The 17,490-nt window shown below is 38.0% G+C and overlaps 1 protein-coding gene across 5 annotated transcripts in view; it reads right to left on the reverse strand.

The window, feature by feature from the left end:
- The window catches only part of NFIB (nuclear factor I/B), a 177,748-nt gene that overhangs the window by 44,402 nt on the left and 115,856 nt on the right, over window positions 1–17,490 (reverse strand). For all 5 annotated transcript variants that reach the window (XM_009328057.1, XM_009328056.1, XM_009328054.1 and 2 more), the window contains exons 6-7: window positions 16,177–16,295; window positions 148–279 (exon numbers count right to left, since the gene is read on the reverse strand). In XM_009328057.1, coding sequence (XP_009326332.1) covers window positions 148–279; window positions 16,177–16,295 — 251 coding nt within the window. The remainder of the gene's footprint in view (window positions 1–147; window positions 280–16,176; window positions 16,296–17,490) is intronic.

The following is a 17,490-nucleotide window of genomic DNA, read 5'->3' on the forward strand; positions in this document are numbered from 1 at the left end:
TCCAACTTCTTCCATTTCTACTCTCATCAGTATTATAAATGGGATTAGGTCTCTAAGAAAGTCTGAAAAAATGCATCACAATCTGATTGTAGGAAAGAACAGACCAAATTAATAGGGAGGTATTTCTTCCTCCTCTATAAACCTCACCACTGTGTGCAACTCCTGGGATTCCTGGGTGGTGATGCTGGGGAAAAGTGCTCAGTCTTGGTGAAGAATCCTGGGGAGAAGTAGGACTAAACAAAGGCTTTTCAGGTTTCTTCATTGTAGGAGAAGACATATCTGCAACAGAAAAACAATGGAACAGTGACATTAGCTTAGAAGCCCATCTCCGGACACATCATTTTGTAGACTGAAGATATTTATTTTTACTGTTCTTGCATAAATATTGTTTGGTCACCCAGCTCCGCTATGACCAATAAACTGATTTTAAACTATAGCTTTCAAACTTGAGAATGAATAATAATCCCCTAAGTGGTCTTTGTCCTGCAAAACAGAAACCACACTCCTTTCATATCACACAAGCCAAACAGTGAAGAAATGCATGTCTTCAGAACCTCCCTAGACACTTCTCAGCTCCCCAGAACATCACCAAATCATCTGCTCCTTCAACAGCCACATAATCTTTATTGCATTTTTTAATGGAACGCCTACACTCAGGTGTGTAGTGTAACTGCCATACACATGCCGGTTTATGGTATTTATTATTTTGTTATTTCAAACCCCATCCCTTACACTTCCCAAAACCATAGTGAAACAATGTAACCTCCCTAAGAATAAAGGATACTTTGATTTCTCTCATATTTTCCATGTCTCAAGTAGGGTCTTCCCACCTCTTCCTTCCAGTTTCCCTATCAACAAAAACATCTCTTTAGAGCTCACTGCATGAAGATAGCACAAATGGACAAATGTGTGATCTCTACCATGCAGGGTTACTGATATTGCATAAAGCAAAAATACTGGATTATTTCTGAAAGTTTAAATTAATTACACAACATTCATTGGGCTTTGCACCCAATTATTTCAAAGTTAATTATAATATTTTCATGGGACACACATCAATATTGTAAGTGGGTTCCATTTCAAATCAATGAGACTAACTCAAGTTTAAAGCAAAGGTCATTTCTTAAGTACTTTACTGGAGCAGGGCCACGCTGCAGTTGACTTTCCTACATGGATGATGTTAGCCCTTAAAGTGATTTTGGCACTTTTAATATTGGCACACTGTATTGTGCTATTCTGGGGCAATACAATCATCTTGGAAGTCAATGACAGGCCTGCAAAATGTGAGCGCCTTACTGACACCAAATTGGACCAATGCTTTCTGAACTGGCCGGAGTTTAAGAGTGGGTTTGCACCCTGAAAGCTGTACTTAGAGCAGGACCCATCAAACTGAGAGACCGCTTGTCTGCTCTGCCCCATCCCGCTGTCAAGCCCTGCCCAGGCACTGGCACCAGACCCAGAACAGACTCTGCCAGTGCCCCTCCACCATCCCCCTGCAACTCCCCTGCTCCCCTTTGGTCCTGACTACTAAGTCTGCTAATTTCCCAGGTACCCTACAAGGTTCACCTCTTCAAGAAGGCTGCCGAGAAAGGATTTTATTCAGTGAAACATTCAGCAAGAGCGAGGAATTGCTTTACAACAGAGCAATGCAGAACTCACTCAGTTTTAACAGATATGACAAAGGTTACTGTATGCTTTTTATTATACTGACCTGTTGCAATTTTATGTTGTTATCAAAAACACTGAGTGCTGACAGAGGGACCTCTAGCTGTCTTATAAAAATTTGGTAAATAAATTGTTGTTGAGGAAGAAAACGGAGGAATATTTTATTTCTTTGAATCTATCAGCAGGTAACAAAGACAAAGCTGCCAAATGGTTACACTTTTGTTGAATACATTCTGCTAAGCTAAGAAATAATTTTTAAGATTGCAAGACTGAATTTCTTTAAATTGAGTTTTGCATAGGCAAACAATGATAAGAAGGCACATTAATTCTGGAATGATTTTCAAATATTTCATTATGTTTTATTTTCTGCTCAAATGACAAACCTAGCTTCTTCATATAAGGCCCTAGTTCCATCAGAGCAGGAAAATTCTCACACCTCCACAACAGATGTAGGGTTTTATAAAAGCCCAGGACAAAATTAACCAGCTATTGTCTTTGTACTGTGGTTCGATGCATGCACAATCACTGTCTCTGCAGAAATGCTGCAATGTTACAGTCTGAGAAAAAAGACAAGTGTGCCTAATAGCTTGTAGACACAGCCTCCCACTACAATGCTGTGGTCATCAGTAGTTGTCATAGAACTTATCAGTGACCATATGGGCTACCACCAAAGAGAGAATGTACAAAGAGTTTAATTTTATTTCAAATTAAAAGTACTGCACTTAAGTCTCCCAAAGGAAAAAACAAACCATGGGCTGAAAGTGGAAAATCTTTTCCTCATGTAAAGCTCATATTCAACAAAAGAACTCATGAAAGAAAGAGCTGCCTAGCTCCTGAAGGTCTGCATGTGTCAGCAGCTCTGATTTCTGGAATGCAACAGAGATTTAATTTAGTTGGTGACTGTTACTTCATTAAACAAGCAAAAGTTGTTGTGTTTTTCAAAACCAAAATATTTTAGTTGCTCGAAAGAAGTATGCTATATGAAGTGCAATGTAATCAGAGTACCCATTAACCCCCCAGTGGCACCACTAATTTGAAAAGAATCTACTGAAAAGGAGATTGATGACTATGATAACCCTAGATCTTGCCTTAAAAATGTGTAATTTATTCCTGCTCCTACTTTCCGGAAGTAAGAATTCTAGTTAGCACATAGAAAACAGACAGCATAAATTACAAAGTAAATGCAATGAACATATATAGAAGACTGTTTCTTCATCAAGGTGAACGTGACTGGTAGTCAGGAATACAAAATTCAGCACTGCCATAAAAATACTCGTTACCCACCAAAACAGCGACTTCAACGTACACTGCACAGCACACCACCATGAAGTACTTTGAGAAGAAGTCTTGTTGTATATAGCATAGGCAACTGCAAAGAATAACAGCTGAAGTGCAGGCAGCAGCTTCTTTGTTAAAACCATGGACCTCGCATTGAGAAGTAATTCAGACAGACCCTTCCCCCCTGCAGCCCCCACGGCTCTCCCCGTGTGTGCCCGGCCATCATAACGGAGCATTCATTCTCCTGCCACTGCCGAATAACAGATGCAGCCAACAGGGGAGACAGAACAATAACTGTTTGTATAGGTTAGGAAAAAAGGCTGCAGCCATCTTCTCCTTGACCAAGAGAGGAGGCTTAGAGCTTTAATAGGAAAACACACAAGTTACATTTCTTTGGAGAGTTACCAGTTAAAAAAAAAACTGAGAAAAAAATAAAAATGCAAAGCAGTTTTTCACTGTCTTTCATTTTGCTCATAAGAAACGGTGCCTTTAAATAAAGCAGAATGAGTTAAAGTGACAGTGAGACTTCATATGATTTTACTAGTAGCTTCTACATAATAGCAAACACACATTTTTCTCATTTTAAAACGTCTTATTTTTCCACATAATGAGATGTAGTCCAGTAGCTACATAAACCTTAGTTATATATTGATAATTAAATAATGAATGACAAACAGAGGTCACAAAAATAGGCTACTTGCTCTTATGTCTGTGTCAAAGTTTCAGGAATGAGATTCCAATCCTTATTACTTTGAGAATGAAAATAAAACAGTTTCAAGTGTGATTTATTTTTAGACCTTTGGAAAAAAATGCTAAGTACAGATGAAAAGCAGAAAGATGCCAAAAGCACTTGGACAAAGTTATCAAAAGGTCAACATTAAGCAGACACTGTGTCCTGTCCTGCCGAGAATTTTCTTCAAATGTGAAAAACAGGCTTTTTTTTTTTTTTTTTAATTCTCAGTGCTGTTCCAAATCACTTTTGCCTGTATTTTCATATTACTGTGGAGATACAGTATGTATGCACCCAAATGGGTGGCGTGTTATACATTTTAAAGCATCACATCAAAGAAAAAAAAGGGCTTATGCAAATAAAAAGAGTTAGATAATTTCATCTCCCAACAAGGTAAATCTGTCTACATAGGAAGGCAGAAGAGCTGCTGTGAAGCATAGCGTATGTAGCCTGTTCATCAGCAGCTTGCACAAATGGTGTTCCAGATGTATAGCTGTTCAAGACAGCCGAAGGCAACAATTTTGATCAATTCTAATGTGATAAAATGCTGCAGGGAAAGTGTGTAGAAACACGTTTACGTCAGCCTTTAATTAAACTGTTGTTCACTTCCAAAGAACCTTAGGAAACACTAATGAGACATGAGTTTTGGCAATTTCCTCATCAAAGCAAAGACACTCTTCCTCAGTCTGAAGCAGCTTGTCATCCAGGCAGTTCCCTGGACGAATGTCACCTTGGCACACCACTCGGCAAGCCACCTGTTAGGAGTACTCAGCTGGAATCAAGCAGTGATGCAGGGCAAGTTCAAACATCCACCTGCCTGTTTCTGGACACCTGATCTGCTTTCTTGCTCACCACCACAACACGGCAGCTTCTCTTTCTTGCTCATGAGACATGCTCAGGAGCAGAGTAAGAAGGAATCATAAACAAATATTAAATCTCTTTTAATCCAGTTTATTCTTCAACTATTATTAATATCTTTTCTATTGCTTAGTTTCACAAGTCTTTCCTTACAAGGTACACTCCTGCAGACAACAATCTGTAAAGATTCATTTACAACTCACTAATGCAGCATCACCTCCAGAGAAAGCAAGATAAAACAACATTCATCTTACTGTATATATAACCATAGTGAAAGCAGGAAAGCTACGGAGTCCATAGCGCCACTGGCGAGCTATAAGAGGCATCCTTTCATGCTACAATTTTAAACAAACTGCTCTTTTCCCAGAGGCAGTACCTGGGATAATTTCTGGTGGCAGGATATACTACATACATCACATCCAGCTGGGCCTCACTCTCCACTGCCTCCACCACAACTGGTAGGTACGCTTGTGTGAAGCATGTGTGAAAACTTAAGTAAAATTTTAAATTCACATCGGAGAGCTGTATGATGATGATGAATCATGACAAATCCCACTGTGCTCCATAGAATCAGTTTTGTCTTACACCTGTGAAGAACAAACAGAGCCACTCTGCACAGGCAGAGCCAGCATCACCACTTTTCAGATGTGCTCAGTCTGATTTCCTTTAACACTGTAAGCATCCTGTATTTCTCAACTGTCAGTCTTAATAAGGCACCTAACACTGAATATTGACAGCTGAGTCTCTAAAGCACAACCACCTCTCATTTGTAAGAAAAAGGCTCTGTTATATCTGTCCTAAAGACGGTACTGGGGCTGGAATGAAACCAAGAATCCTGAAAATCAAAATGTTTTAATTCATTTATCTTCTTCACAGAAAAGCAATGGTGTTATATTTTTGTGAATAAATAGGAGAGAAAGACAGATGTGCCTGAACGTCCTGGTGTCTGAGATGATGCCTAGAACAGAGAAAGACTTACTAGAATTCCTGTTCAGTATCAGGCAGAGATCAGGCTTTGCATCTAGCTCTCCCATTATCCAAATCTGTGCCCTAATCATTGGCTTGTTGGTGTCTCATTCCCCCTCACTGTAAGTTTTATCTTGGACCATAGAGAAGCCCTCCTAAAAATTTATTTATTTCCATGAAAAATTCAGTCCTGATAATCAATGTTTTCCTAAGTGGAAAATCAACAAAACAAAACAAAACAAACAAAAAGATCATGATCAATTCTGTTCCACGACTGAGACACATATAGCAATTCTCAGTGCTATAAAGTACTCACTTTTGAGAGAAACAGTGAGGTCTTACATGAAGATATATATGTGTGTTGCTTAGCAGCTGAGAGTGTTCTGAACTTGAGGAGCTGCCGGTGTTAAGGTTTGAAGAAAGCTGCTCTCTTCACATTTAAAAACCTGATTTCAGTTTTATTTTTGCTTCTACATCAAGTGTAGAAAAGCATTTTACATATGAAAATTTTATACTGGAGTAGAATATTTCAGTGTACAAAGATCTGATAACCTCCCATCTTCAAATCAGCTACCTAGTGCCAATGTTCTTTTCACAGGCACACCTCTGATATTGCACAATCCAGTCTATCAGACTGTGACACTGGTTTGCCTATCAGGAACCACGCCCGAGGCTAATCAAACACCCTGTTGTGCGTTTTGCCATTTCACAACAGAGAAACCATTTCAATGTATTACCTTTTGTGATTTGTAGTGAAAAACCTAAGAAGATGAACTAGACTAGAGTTTCTTCCAACGCCATTTTCAGTACTGCAAGCTGGCAAGCAAAACGCTACAACAATATTGCAATTCAGAAAAGCCACAGCAAAACAAGAGTAAATTTCTTACAATAGCAACTGAATTATTTCCTTGTTCATTCTCTATTAATCTTTTCTAATAAATTACACTATTTTATTTTGCATTGCTCAATAAGTATTAATACAGATAAGAGAAGAATGTGATGCAAGAACTTTCAGACAACAGAAACATGAGAGTCGGAAACCCTTTAGGTGGAGTAAACATGTCATTCTTGTCATCCTTACCCACATGCAAACTTGCAAAATACTGTACTCCATTGCCAACAGTTACATTCTGTGGGATGTGTTAATCTTGGTGATTTTCTTTTCCTCAACAGAAAGGGGTTTGGACAAAAGATAGAAGGGTTGTATCTACCTGCCCTTATATCTCCCAGCATAAGGGGGGGCGGGGCAGAAATTCAGACAAGTCTCTATACAAACAAGTTGTAGGATGCTTTTTGTTGGTGTGTGTGACTAACTGTATGAAGTTGGACAACCAAATTTCTTCATTGCATTACCAATTATCCTACTTTTTATGGACAGAAAGCAAAACAACTCAGTACCAAAAAGCAAAACAACTCAGTACAGTTCCTTCTGAAATTGTATACACTAGCTTTTGAAAAGTATAATTCTAGTGCATGGTTATTTAAGTTAGGGAAAGCTACATACACATTTCCTAAAATTAACTTTAAAAAAAAAAAAATCAGTTTTAGCAAAAGGCAGTTTATAGAACAGGAGAAGAGGAAAGATATAATGGTCAGATTAGAGCATTAATGTTTAATATGTACGCATCAAAAACATCCACGTCCCAAAGTAATTTCAAAAAATGTTTAACAGTAGGACGGGACATAGGGACCTAATCCCATAACAGTTGTTTGACAGTGTCATATGACATGTAAGTAATTAACTGTCATACTGAAGAGATTATGCCTATTTAAATTTACATCTATTCCCACTAAGATTAGGCTCAAACTATGGCACATTATCCTGCAAGAATAGTGGGTGGCAATTCTTCATTCTCATCCTTGCCACTCCTCATCAGAAAGTAACAGTAAACCTCCCAGGAAAGGTTCATAATCAGCATGACTATGTTATCACTCCTGCACTATTTCTTGTGAGGAGAAAAATACCTTTTTTTCCCATGCATTGATCTGCAGGCCTAAAGCTGGCCAGCCTTCCTCACCCTACGTGACTCATACCAGAAGCTCTGTGAGACCCCCAAAACACAGGTGCCACCATGGAGACAATGGGAAGCTGGGGTGTTGCTGTTGGAGGGAGATGAGAATGTCTCCACCAGCTCCACAGTGACCCACAGGGGCCAGCGGCAGGGTGCCAAACTTCACCTCTGCAGCCTCTCCTGCCTCACTTCTTCCCACAACTTCAGACTCAGTTTATCCAACCACCTCTGTACCAGCACAGCCCATCAGATGTCGTATGGGAAGTACTTAGGAGCAACTCAGAGCTCAGCGGGGTGGCTACCTGTTAAACATGGAGCAGGCACTGCAAGTAATGAGGCTAACTTTGGAAATAGAGATAAAAAGCATGAGACCAAAAATACAATGTTGCTGCCACAAAGAATGTACTATAACAAATATATATACTGTCATTAACAAGCCCACATGAGACTCCAAGTACTCTGCACTGCCATAAATAACCCTTAAGCAGTTACAGTGTACTTTAGGTACTCAACTACTTTTTCATTTAACTTTACACTTCAGAAATGGACTGGGCCGTTTCATCATCTATGAATCATTGTTAAGAGGTGTGATTCCAGTAGACAGCTGTGATAGAAGAGCATTGTGGGAGACTGTGAGAAAATCTAATTAAAAAGCCAAACAAATTATAAAGACTTGAGAGTACATTTTAGTCATTTATTAAATTATCCTACAGAAAGTCATCCAAACTCCAAGGAAAAATGCACAGCTGTAACATCTCATTAATGCTGAGAATCCAAGGAACTTGGCTAGAAAATGAAATCAATATTGTAAACTTAACTGCAAAAGTCAGTAAAGTATTCCCGATTTCTAATGCAATAAGATTGAAGAGGCATTTGAGATAAAACAATGTAAGGGAAGTTGTTGATTTAGAAGCATTTAGGTTATGGCATCTCCTTTTTATTACTATTATAGTCTATACTGGTAACAGTTTAGGATGGTTTAATAGGTGTGCTACATTAATTTAATTGTAGGTCCATCTGGGGTATGGTTTTCAACTGAGATAAAATCATTAACTCACACTGAAATATACTACTTTGATCAAGTTTGATACAGTTCATATGAAAGCAGTAAAAAAGAGAAATTAAGAACCTTTTCAAATGTATCTATGTATACAGCACAGAAACAAAGAATCTATCAATGAAGACAAAAAGGAGAGCTGCCTAAAAAAAGTGACAACATGTGGGCTAAATTCATTTTTTCCATCTCATGGATGTGCCATAACTGAAAAAAAAAAGTCAGTGCAGACACCTATAATTCATGAGGTACTAAATACCTGTTCTTTTGGTAACTGAAGATATTCTGCACCACATAGGTTAGATGATACAGAATAATACTTAACCTAATAGGAGTTGATCAGTTTCAAAAATACTAATGAAATCTCTTATTCAGCAACATTAGAATAGGACAATTGCATGTAATAGCTCCTGGGCCAAACCTTGCATTAAGACACGCATTTTATCACTAATTTCAATCAAAGGACGTCTAGAGTCACCATCAAGGTAACAGGATGTTGCCATAGTATAAAGTTCATCACAGAGTAAGTGCTATGCGTACAAAAAAAAAATCCTTTTGCACGTACATCTTTCACTGATGTATATGGGAGATCCATATGCTAGCCCTGAGTGTATTCAACTCACTAATCACACATGGAAAACATTAAGTAATAGGCCTTGCCACAATGTATTAGTCAAAATAAAAGACAAAGAACCTATAATGAGATTTTTTACAGTTACTTTATTGAGCAAATTAACAGCCATTTCCAGGAACGCAAAAAGCAAGCCTTTTTGTATGCTTCCTACTGTATCTCCTACTGTATTTGTCTTTCTGTCTGTATTTCTAAACATTTTATTACTCCTCATTCATTCAGAAACTGAAGTGTATACGGGCTGAAGGAAAAGCCAAGTCCCTGCTCTGCCCAGAGTAGAAACTTGCTCATCTGCTACTCTGAATATTTCAAGATAATTATGAACAAGTTGTAAATTGGTCTAAAGCTATTCTAAACACAGAAAATCAGATACAATCTCTATTGCTTTATTTTTGGAGAGAGTGTAAACTTAACATCATTCTCACCCAATAATGGAGGATGTAAATTTTCTTGATGTACAAGCAACTTCACTCATTTTAAGATAATGTTTTTGCTGTCCTTTTAATGGATTTTTTTCTCTTTCACTGCCTCTTTAATTAAATAAGCATTTGAAAGCTCCTTCACCTATTTTTCTGTACCTAGTGCCTTTCAAGCCCTAAGGATAAGAAAGCACTTTTCATCTTTATGAAAGTAATGTTTAACTTATTTTACATTCCAGCAGATTTTCTTGTAAAATTGTGACTATGGAAACCAAAAGTAAACCAATTCTCTATTGATTTTAAATTTGTTTTAACCATCATGGCAGAACTACTGATTTTTAACGAGTAGACATAATGCCCATTCATTGAACACTACCAACGTCTTCTTCTGCAATCAGGAAGAAAGAGGAGGACCCAACTTGCAGTCTCCCAGGTGAGTCTTCCTGGCTAATGCTATTGTTCGTTACCATGATGCCACTTTCAGCATTGTAGCAGCCAACAGGCTAAGAGAAGCCATGGCTAAGAATTTTCTCTGGAAATACACTTTGAAAAATTACTCTTGGTGAAAAGTACCTCTCACTTTACGAATGTGAAGTTATGAAAACTTATTAAGTGGCAGTATTTGACTACTGTGCACACATTACACTAGTTAAAAACACAGAAAATTCAGATAGATCCATAAGGTGTGCATGGGGGTGTATATATATATATATATATGAAAGGTATGTGTATGTGTGTGAATACATTGATTAAAGAGTATTTTGAAATATTAAAAAATACAAAGGCAGATGTAACAGAAGTTACTAACAAGACATAAATTGCTTTAAAACATGCTTTGACATACAAGGATTTTTAGAACTCAGACTGAGTCAAAAACACAGAAATGCATTTAACAGATATTCATCAAGGTAAACCTTTGCAAGATGAATTCATCTGTTAGATGGAGACTATGAGTTTCTAAAGCATTAACCTTCAGAAGGAGCACCAGGAGCTGGAAAAAATCCTGAACTCTGTCCAACACAGGCCACCAAAAAGCCAAGGTGATCTGTTACCGTTCTCAACTCCTGGACCACATTAACTACTTCCTCTTTTAGTTCCCTCACTTCGGAAATGAGAACGTCCATCTTTGACAGTCCATGAGAAGAAGGCCCAAGAAGGAAAGAGCCATCGGGAAGGACCCCAATGGGGAAGGAGTGTCCGGTGGGTGGGGAGAAAGCAAAAGGGGACAAGTGTCCAGAAGAGGGGTATCCAACAAAGGGGCTCGGGACCTGAGAAGTGGAGGGTCCAACAGCTGCTGGCCAATCAACGGGTGAAGGCGGTCCAGCTGTTTCAGTTTTAATGGTATGCTGGCATCTTGACTCTTGACTGTTGGTAGAGGTGGGTGAGGTGTAAGAGAGTGAACATGATGAAGAAACTGTAAAATTAAAATTCACTTCATTGTATATTGACATTCAGTATTTCCAGACACCTGACTACTACAGAAATCCACATGAATCTCTCCACTTTTATCATGACCAGCGTGCATTGGTGATAACCCATGTTTTATTTATTTACAACATACACAGTGTTGTAACACTACAACAGCAAAACAGATCTCAAGGACAAATACTGAAATTGTCTGCAATTATGTTAATGCACTTTGTCAAGCTAGCTTTTAGAAGGGAAGCCATAGGTGCACACAGTGTGTTCTGGTCTTCAGATATTCCTGTTTCCTTATGAGTTAAGGAAAAAGTATCTGATTTACTTACCAGTTAATAAATCAAGATGTTCACCAATAGTTCTTAGCCTATTAGATCTAAAGTATTTTTTAGCCACTGCACTAGTCGCTAGTTTTGTTATATTTTTAATAACTGCCTCTTCCAAATGGAGAGGGTGATTTTTTTTTTTTTACTGTACAAAATCTTATCCTCCTTAGAATTTCTAAAACACTCAGCAAATTTACTCATTCAGCAACTTTCATCTATTTCACAAAGTATTACTGCACTACGGCAGGAACTCAAAATTTTGTTTAATATAGAAACATGTAAAGAATTCAGTAACAGCAACCTGGAAAAAGGAAGACTGCAAGAGATATACAGCAAACTACTTTTTAGATCTAGATATATTTCCAATTGGTAGAAATGTAAGTAAGACATGATCCAGATATTATTGAAGTTAATAAGACATTCAATTGGAAAAACAAGGTACAAGAGAGAACAAATAACAAGAACTGACAGCAGACACAGAAATTGAACTCCTAATTGTCACATTAGGGCTCTATTTCCAAGTAATGCACCATTCTCAGAGATGACTTCTCACTTTCTTAGGCTCTGGGATTTTTGGAGGATGGTTAGTTACTTGGAAGGCTGATAGAAGGTTTGGGAGAAATCTTTGCAGTTATAAACCTGCCTATTTGCTCTGCAGGAAGACCTCACACCTGTTTCAAAAAATCATGCAAATAGAGTCATATTTTAAATATTTTAACATAGCAAAAATATGGCACAAACTACAGAATCTTCCCACAATGATTGAATGTATGTAAACTCAAAAACAACATTGTAAATCCACAGTAATATTTTTTTTTTAATCTGTTTTTGAAACTGTTACACATACTCTTGTGGTTACGTATATTTTTGAAAGAGTCACAAACTTTTGCAAGCCAATGAAGTATCATAGCTTCACAAGCTTTTCTTTTCTTCCATAAGGATTTATAATCTGACTTCAATAAATACAAATAAATATTTTAGTACTAATTTTGGTTAATTAGAGTTTTTTATATTTTTATATCAGAACAATTACATGCATAACAATACTAGAGCATTGGATAATGAAGCCACTGCTCATAACCCTTCGTGGATTGGCTTTGACCAACCTTATGCTACCTAAAGTTCCCGTTTTTAAGATAAGCTTACTTATTTCTGCCCAGAATTACATCTTCAAACAGACAGCTCCCCTAAAATAGACTATAAAACACAAAATCTGGAAACCTTATCAAAACATTTTTGGAAGTAGTACGACGGGAAGAAGACAGAACAAGCAAAAGGACAAAGTCTGAGGTTTTACAACTGAAAGTAGAGTGTGGTATGAGGAAAATTTTATTGTAGCTGGGCTATATTTCTTTTTCTTCATTTCACAAATGCAACATCCTGTCTAAACCACAAGTACTCCTGCAGTCATGTACCTACCCCTCATGATGCATGCTTGCACAGTAGAGAAGCTGTAGAAACTGAGGATTACAACAGAATCACTCACACAGAATCACTCCTCTCCTGATGTCTCCTTACCTACTAAACTACATGATATTTATTTTTCACAGCAGCAAAAAGTTGATCTCACCTCTTCCACCTCACTGCAAATTTTCATCTGTCACATTTTTAATCTCAGTATATTATTGTGTTCCCCATTAATCTTTGTCGCATTCTCTCTATCAAAATGGTTAGATACCCCTTAGACACCTATGAAACTCCTAACTACTTTATTCCAACCTGTCTCAGCCATCATTGTTTTATTGTGACTATCTCCAGTTTCAAACTAGCACTGTCATCTCATTTCTGTTACTTTACAAATGCAGCTAAATAAAGATATGAAAAGCCTTCATGATAAAAGAATCTTCCAAATCTATGTCATTTCTATTTCTATGAAAATACATTATGCTTAGGTATGCAGATGAAGAAACTAGCTCTATTTCAGGTCAGAAGTTAGAGACTTTGCTCTGTCAGGTTCAAAACAGAGACAATGAAACTGAAATCAATAATGCTATATCTTAATATCAACCCTATTTCTGATTTTTTTTCTCTTAGAAAAGTTAAAATTGCATCAGAGTGAAAGAGAAGCTACTTACCCATAAACATGATACCTCTGCATATTCCTATTTGTGGGTACTGTGGAATGATTCACATTTCTGGTGCTGATGACCTTCAGAGACTGCCTGGAAAAGCAGTGCCTGTTGGGACTACATGAGCATCCCCTGGTGACACTGGATGAACACAAATGTGATTCCAAACGGCTTCTCCTTTTTTTCATTTATGCCTAACCTCATACGACATGCAGATCTCCATGGGAGAGAGGGAAGTAGTACCAGTGAGCTCTCTGGCATAGAAACCACCTCCAAATTTTTATTTCTATTATCTTTGTGCTTGCAGCCATAAGGAAACAGAATATAGGTTTTCACAAATATCATATCCTGGTAAGACCTCTGTGTCCAAAAGGAGCTTTACACAGATACATGCTAGTATGAAGATGATATCAAGCATCTAACAAACTAGCAACAGAACAAATATGCCAGGAGCTGCCGCATGCCCCTTCCCAGTGAGGCCAGGTACCAAGGAGAGGCATTGCGGTCACTACCTTACAGTGTTTCCACAGCAGCAGGATAACCTCAGAAAGTGATTGGAGCCAAACTTAAATGGTTAGGGGTAAAAGGCGTATCTTTCCCCCAGTATAATGGTTTTCAGACTGGAGAGTGGTATATCTGCCCCTCTGCAGGAATGGAAGAACATCTTAAGGACAGAAAAAACGAAGTCCCTCGTAGTGCCTCAAAGACAACCTCTCTGCCAAGGATCTGGTAAAATTTCACTAGGCCCAGCAGTGCTGGAGAAGAGGATATTCAGGGAGTAATGTAAAATCCAGGAAGCAAAAATAAAATACACTGATTCAAATATATCTTTTTTATTCTCTCTTTCTCATCTTTTGGAGTTCTCTGGTTTATGAAACATACAGAGAGAGTTAAAGACTGTTTCAATCCAGCAATCTAGCTACCCAATGGCACAGAAATTAAGTAAAGGTTCGTTGTAAATCTACTCAAGCAATCTGAACAATAATGTTGTTCACTACTGATAAATGTAACATGAAGAAGGCTGGTAAAACTGAACAAATCCAGTGTTCACAGAGCACAGTTCTTTGCAAGCAGAATGATTCAAGGGCTAAAAAGCAATTGAGACAGTTGGGAACTACAGAGATCATCTGTGAAAGGCTCTGTCAGCAGGACTCTGGCTCAGCTATCCATGTGGCACTGCATTTCTCAGAAGCCCCTACAGCTCACTCAGCAGCACAAAAGGACTTCATTTCACAAGTGGGGATATGTGGAGACCACTTCAGAGAGGAACGATAGGCTGTTTTCTCCACAACCATGAAAGTGATTTATTTAAAAAGCACAAAAATTAATTGAGGTACAATCCTGCCTTTTACGAAAAATTATAATAAAGTGTCATGGCAAAACAAGTAACAGTCACAGAGTAAAATATTTTGCACAAGGGGGAAGAGTCTGTCTGGCAGAACTGCTATTTGGCTGTTCTTAAGTTTGGTTATGCAAAGCCACGGGCAAGATTTTTTTTTAATTCAACAGTGAAAGCTGAAAACAGCTAGAAATAAGAAAATATGAGAACCTCCATGAGAAACAAAAAGTACAAAAGAAACGATGAAGAAAAAGACTAGTAAACATTGTGTGAGAGGAACAGCATAATGATGAGAACACAGATCAGAGGGTAGGCAGAAGCAAACTAAAAGGAGACCAGCTATAACAAAAATGTGAAAATAAAAGGCAGCTAAATGAAATAGCAATCACAGGCTACCTTGCACACAGAGATGAAAGAGAAAACAGCAGGCAAAAAAAAAAAGAAAGAAGGAAAAAAGAAGCCTAAAACAATATAAAAATGAGGTAAGACCAAAGGGTCTGTTGGTTACTGAAGAACTGAGAGCAACGATGAGCAGTGGATGGGGAAAAGGAGAGCAAACATTGGAAGATCAGCAAAGGAAGCAACGGCATGTCTTTTTCTCTATTTCACTTTTACATACTGTGCTGTACATTTCACAGACTTTCCAAATAGCTGCAGCACCTCAGCCACCGGATCCATTAACCAGCACTGTTCAAATACATGCGAGGTATTTGAACCTCGCAAAGGTTCAAAAGACCTTTTTGAGGTGAGGGAAAAGGCTACACTGGCATCTAGGTTTATAAAGCATCAAGATAACATGAGGGAAAGTTATGACAATTAATTTTACTGTTTTGACAGCCATAACTTTCTTCTCCACACAAACACGTTCCTTCCTTCTGATAACCCAAAACACAGCAACACTTACCAACACCCTTTAGCATATGGATATAGTCCCACAGAGCTATATGTGGGCTCTTCAGAAAAGAGCCTATTGGACCTATTCTGAGTTACATAGTATGGACTAAATGCGCATACAGGAGTCTGTCATGGTAAAACAAAAACTGAGTAAACTAGCGTTGACTCAACCATAGAATGGACATGTTTTGGTTTTTACTTGAAACCATTGTACTTGTGATCCTGCTGGGATGATCACAGCATACACAATATCAAGTACCTCACTTGTCACACATCTTTTCAAACAATAGATAAGGCAGTCACCAGATGGAAAAATTATTATGTGGTTGTTTATACCATATCCTGTTGACTGTTGGTTTTAACTACATTTACACAACTAGCAAATACACATACCAGACAGAAAAATAATGATTCTTCTAAAAAGCCATCATTTTATTGCAGTAATGGAAAGGCAGATGCAGGGATTTATTGTATATTTGAAAATACGTCGAGGTAAAATGGTCCCATGTTACTCACCTTGATCTCTTTCATGCCATGTCCGACTCCCCGCAGCTGGTGAATTTGGAGAGGGATAAAAGTCTCCTGTCGGGCTTGGCTCCATATTTTCATCTATGGAGATAGTTTTGGGTCTTTTGCTGTTGAAGTAATGTGAGATTTGGCAGTGAATACGATATGCAGCTAGTAGTGGTATATAAACTTTGGATTTCAACAAATATTTCAATAGAAAGTAATTCAGGCATACAAAGCACAAAGAAGTGGATATTAGAGCTTACATTAACTTACATGGATGATGTTATTTAATAATATGTAATGCAGGTATGTGCTTGCATTTTTCAAGATTTAATATTTCAGAGATGGCATGAATGGGTAACATATAAAAGTCTACCAGCATTTGGCTGAACAACCAAGAAACCAGTTCCTGTAACCTACCAAAGAAAGGTTGTGTCATGAGAGTGTTAAACACTATGCAGAAACCATGAAAGGAAAACAAAGCACAGGAAAAGTATTACTAATAAAGTCAAGGTAAACCAGGAACTTTTCTGAATGTGTTAATAAGGAAAAAATGTAATATACTGTATTTCACCAGGTCAAAATCCTAAGCTTTTCAAAGAGGTCTAACCTGAAACAAAGACTTTTCATTTTGGACTGGTTTAATTAAAAACAACAAAAAGCCCATATTTCAAGTCACACTGTATAAAATGAGGCAGCACTTCAATACAGTGGAGGTAAGTCAAGTTTCTTTGTAACGATATATACCGAAGCTGTTATGCTGACTGCCAAAGAAAACCAGGATGAAGGTTTTAATGGTGGTGGTATTATTATTATTATTATTATTATTATTATTATCATCATCATCATCATCATCATCATCGTTATTATTATCATTGTTATCATTATTATCATTATTATTTAGACAACACTATGATAATTAATCTATCCATTTCTAAAATGTACTTGGTGAACTGCCAAGCTGAAAATACAATGCAAAGAAATAGGGGAATATAAGCAAAATAACTCAGAAGCACCAGGGGCTGGTGGAAGAGCACCCCAACCCCCTGACAGTCCTGTTAAATCCTGTCCCACTGTGCAGACATTTCCTGACTCACTGGGGTGCAGAAACATGGGGCAATGAGAGGTCCTATAGCGCTTATGATATCATGGTACATTGGACAGTTTCAGAAAACCAAGGGGCCCCAGGGGTGTGACAGACAGTACATTATCTGGGAGTCAGAAGGAGGGCACAGGAGGTTCTCCACCTCTGTGGGCTCGCCAGCTGTTCCTGAGGGAGGGAACAGGGTCTTTCTCAGAGTTGGGAGAAGGGAGCATGAT

The sequence above is a fragment of the Pygoscelis adeliae genome, unplaced genomic scaffold (assembly GCF_000699105.1).
Source record: "Pygoscelis adeliae isolate BGI_AS28 unplaced genomic scaffold, ASM69910v1 Scaffold45, whole genome shotgun sequence".
Classification (NCBI taxonomy): Eukaryota; Metazoa; Chordata; class Aves; order Sphenisciformes; family Spheniscidae; genus Pygoscelis; species Pygoscelis adeliae.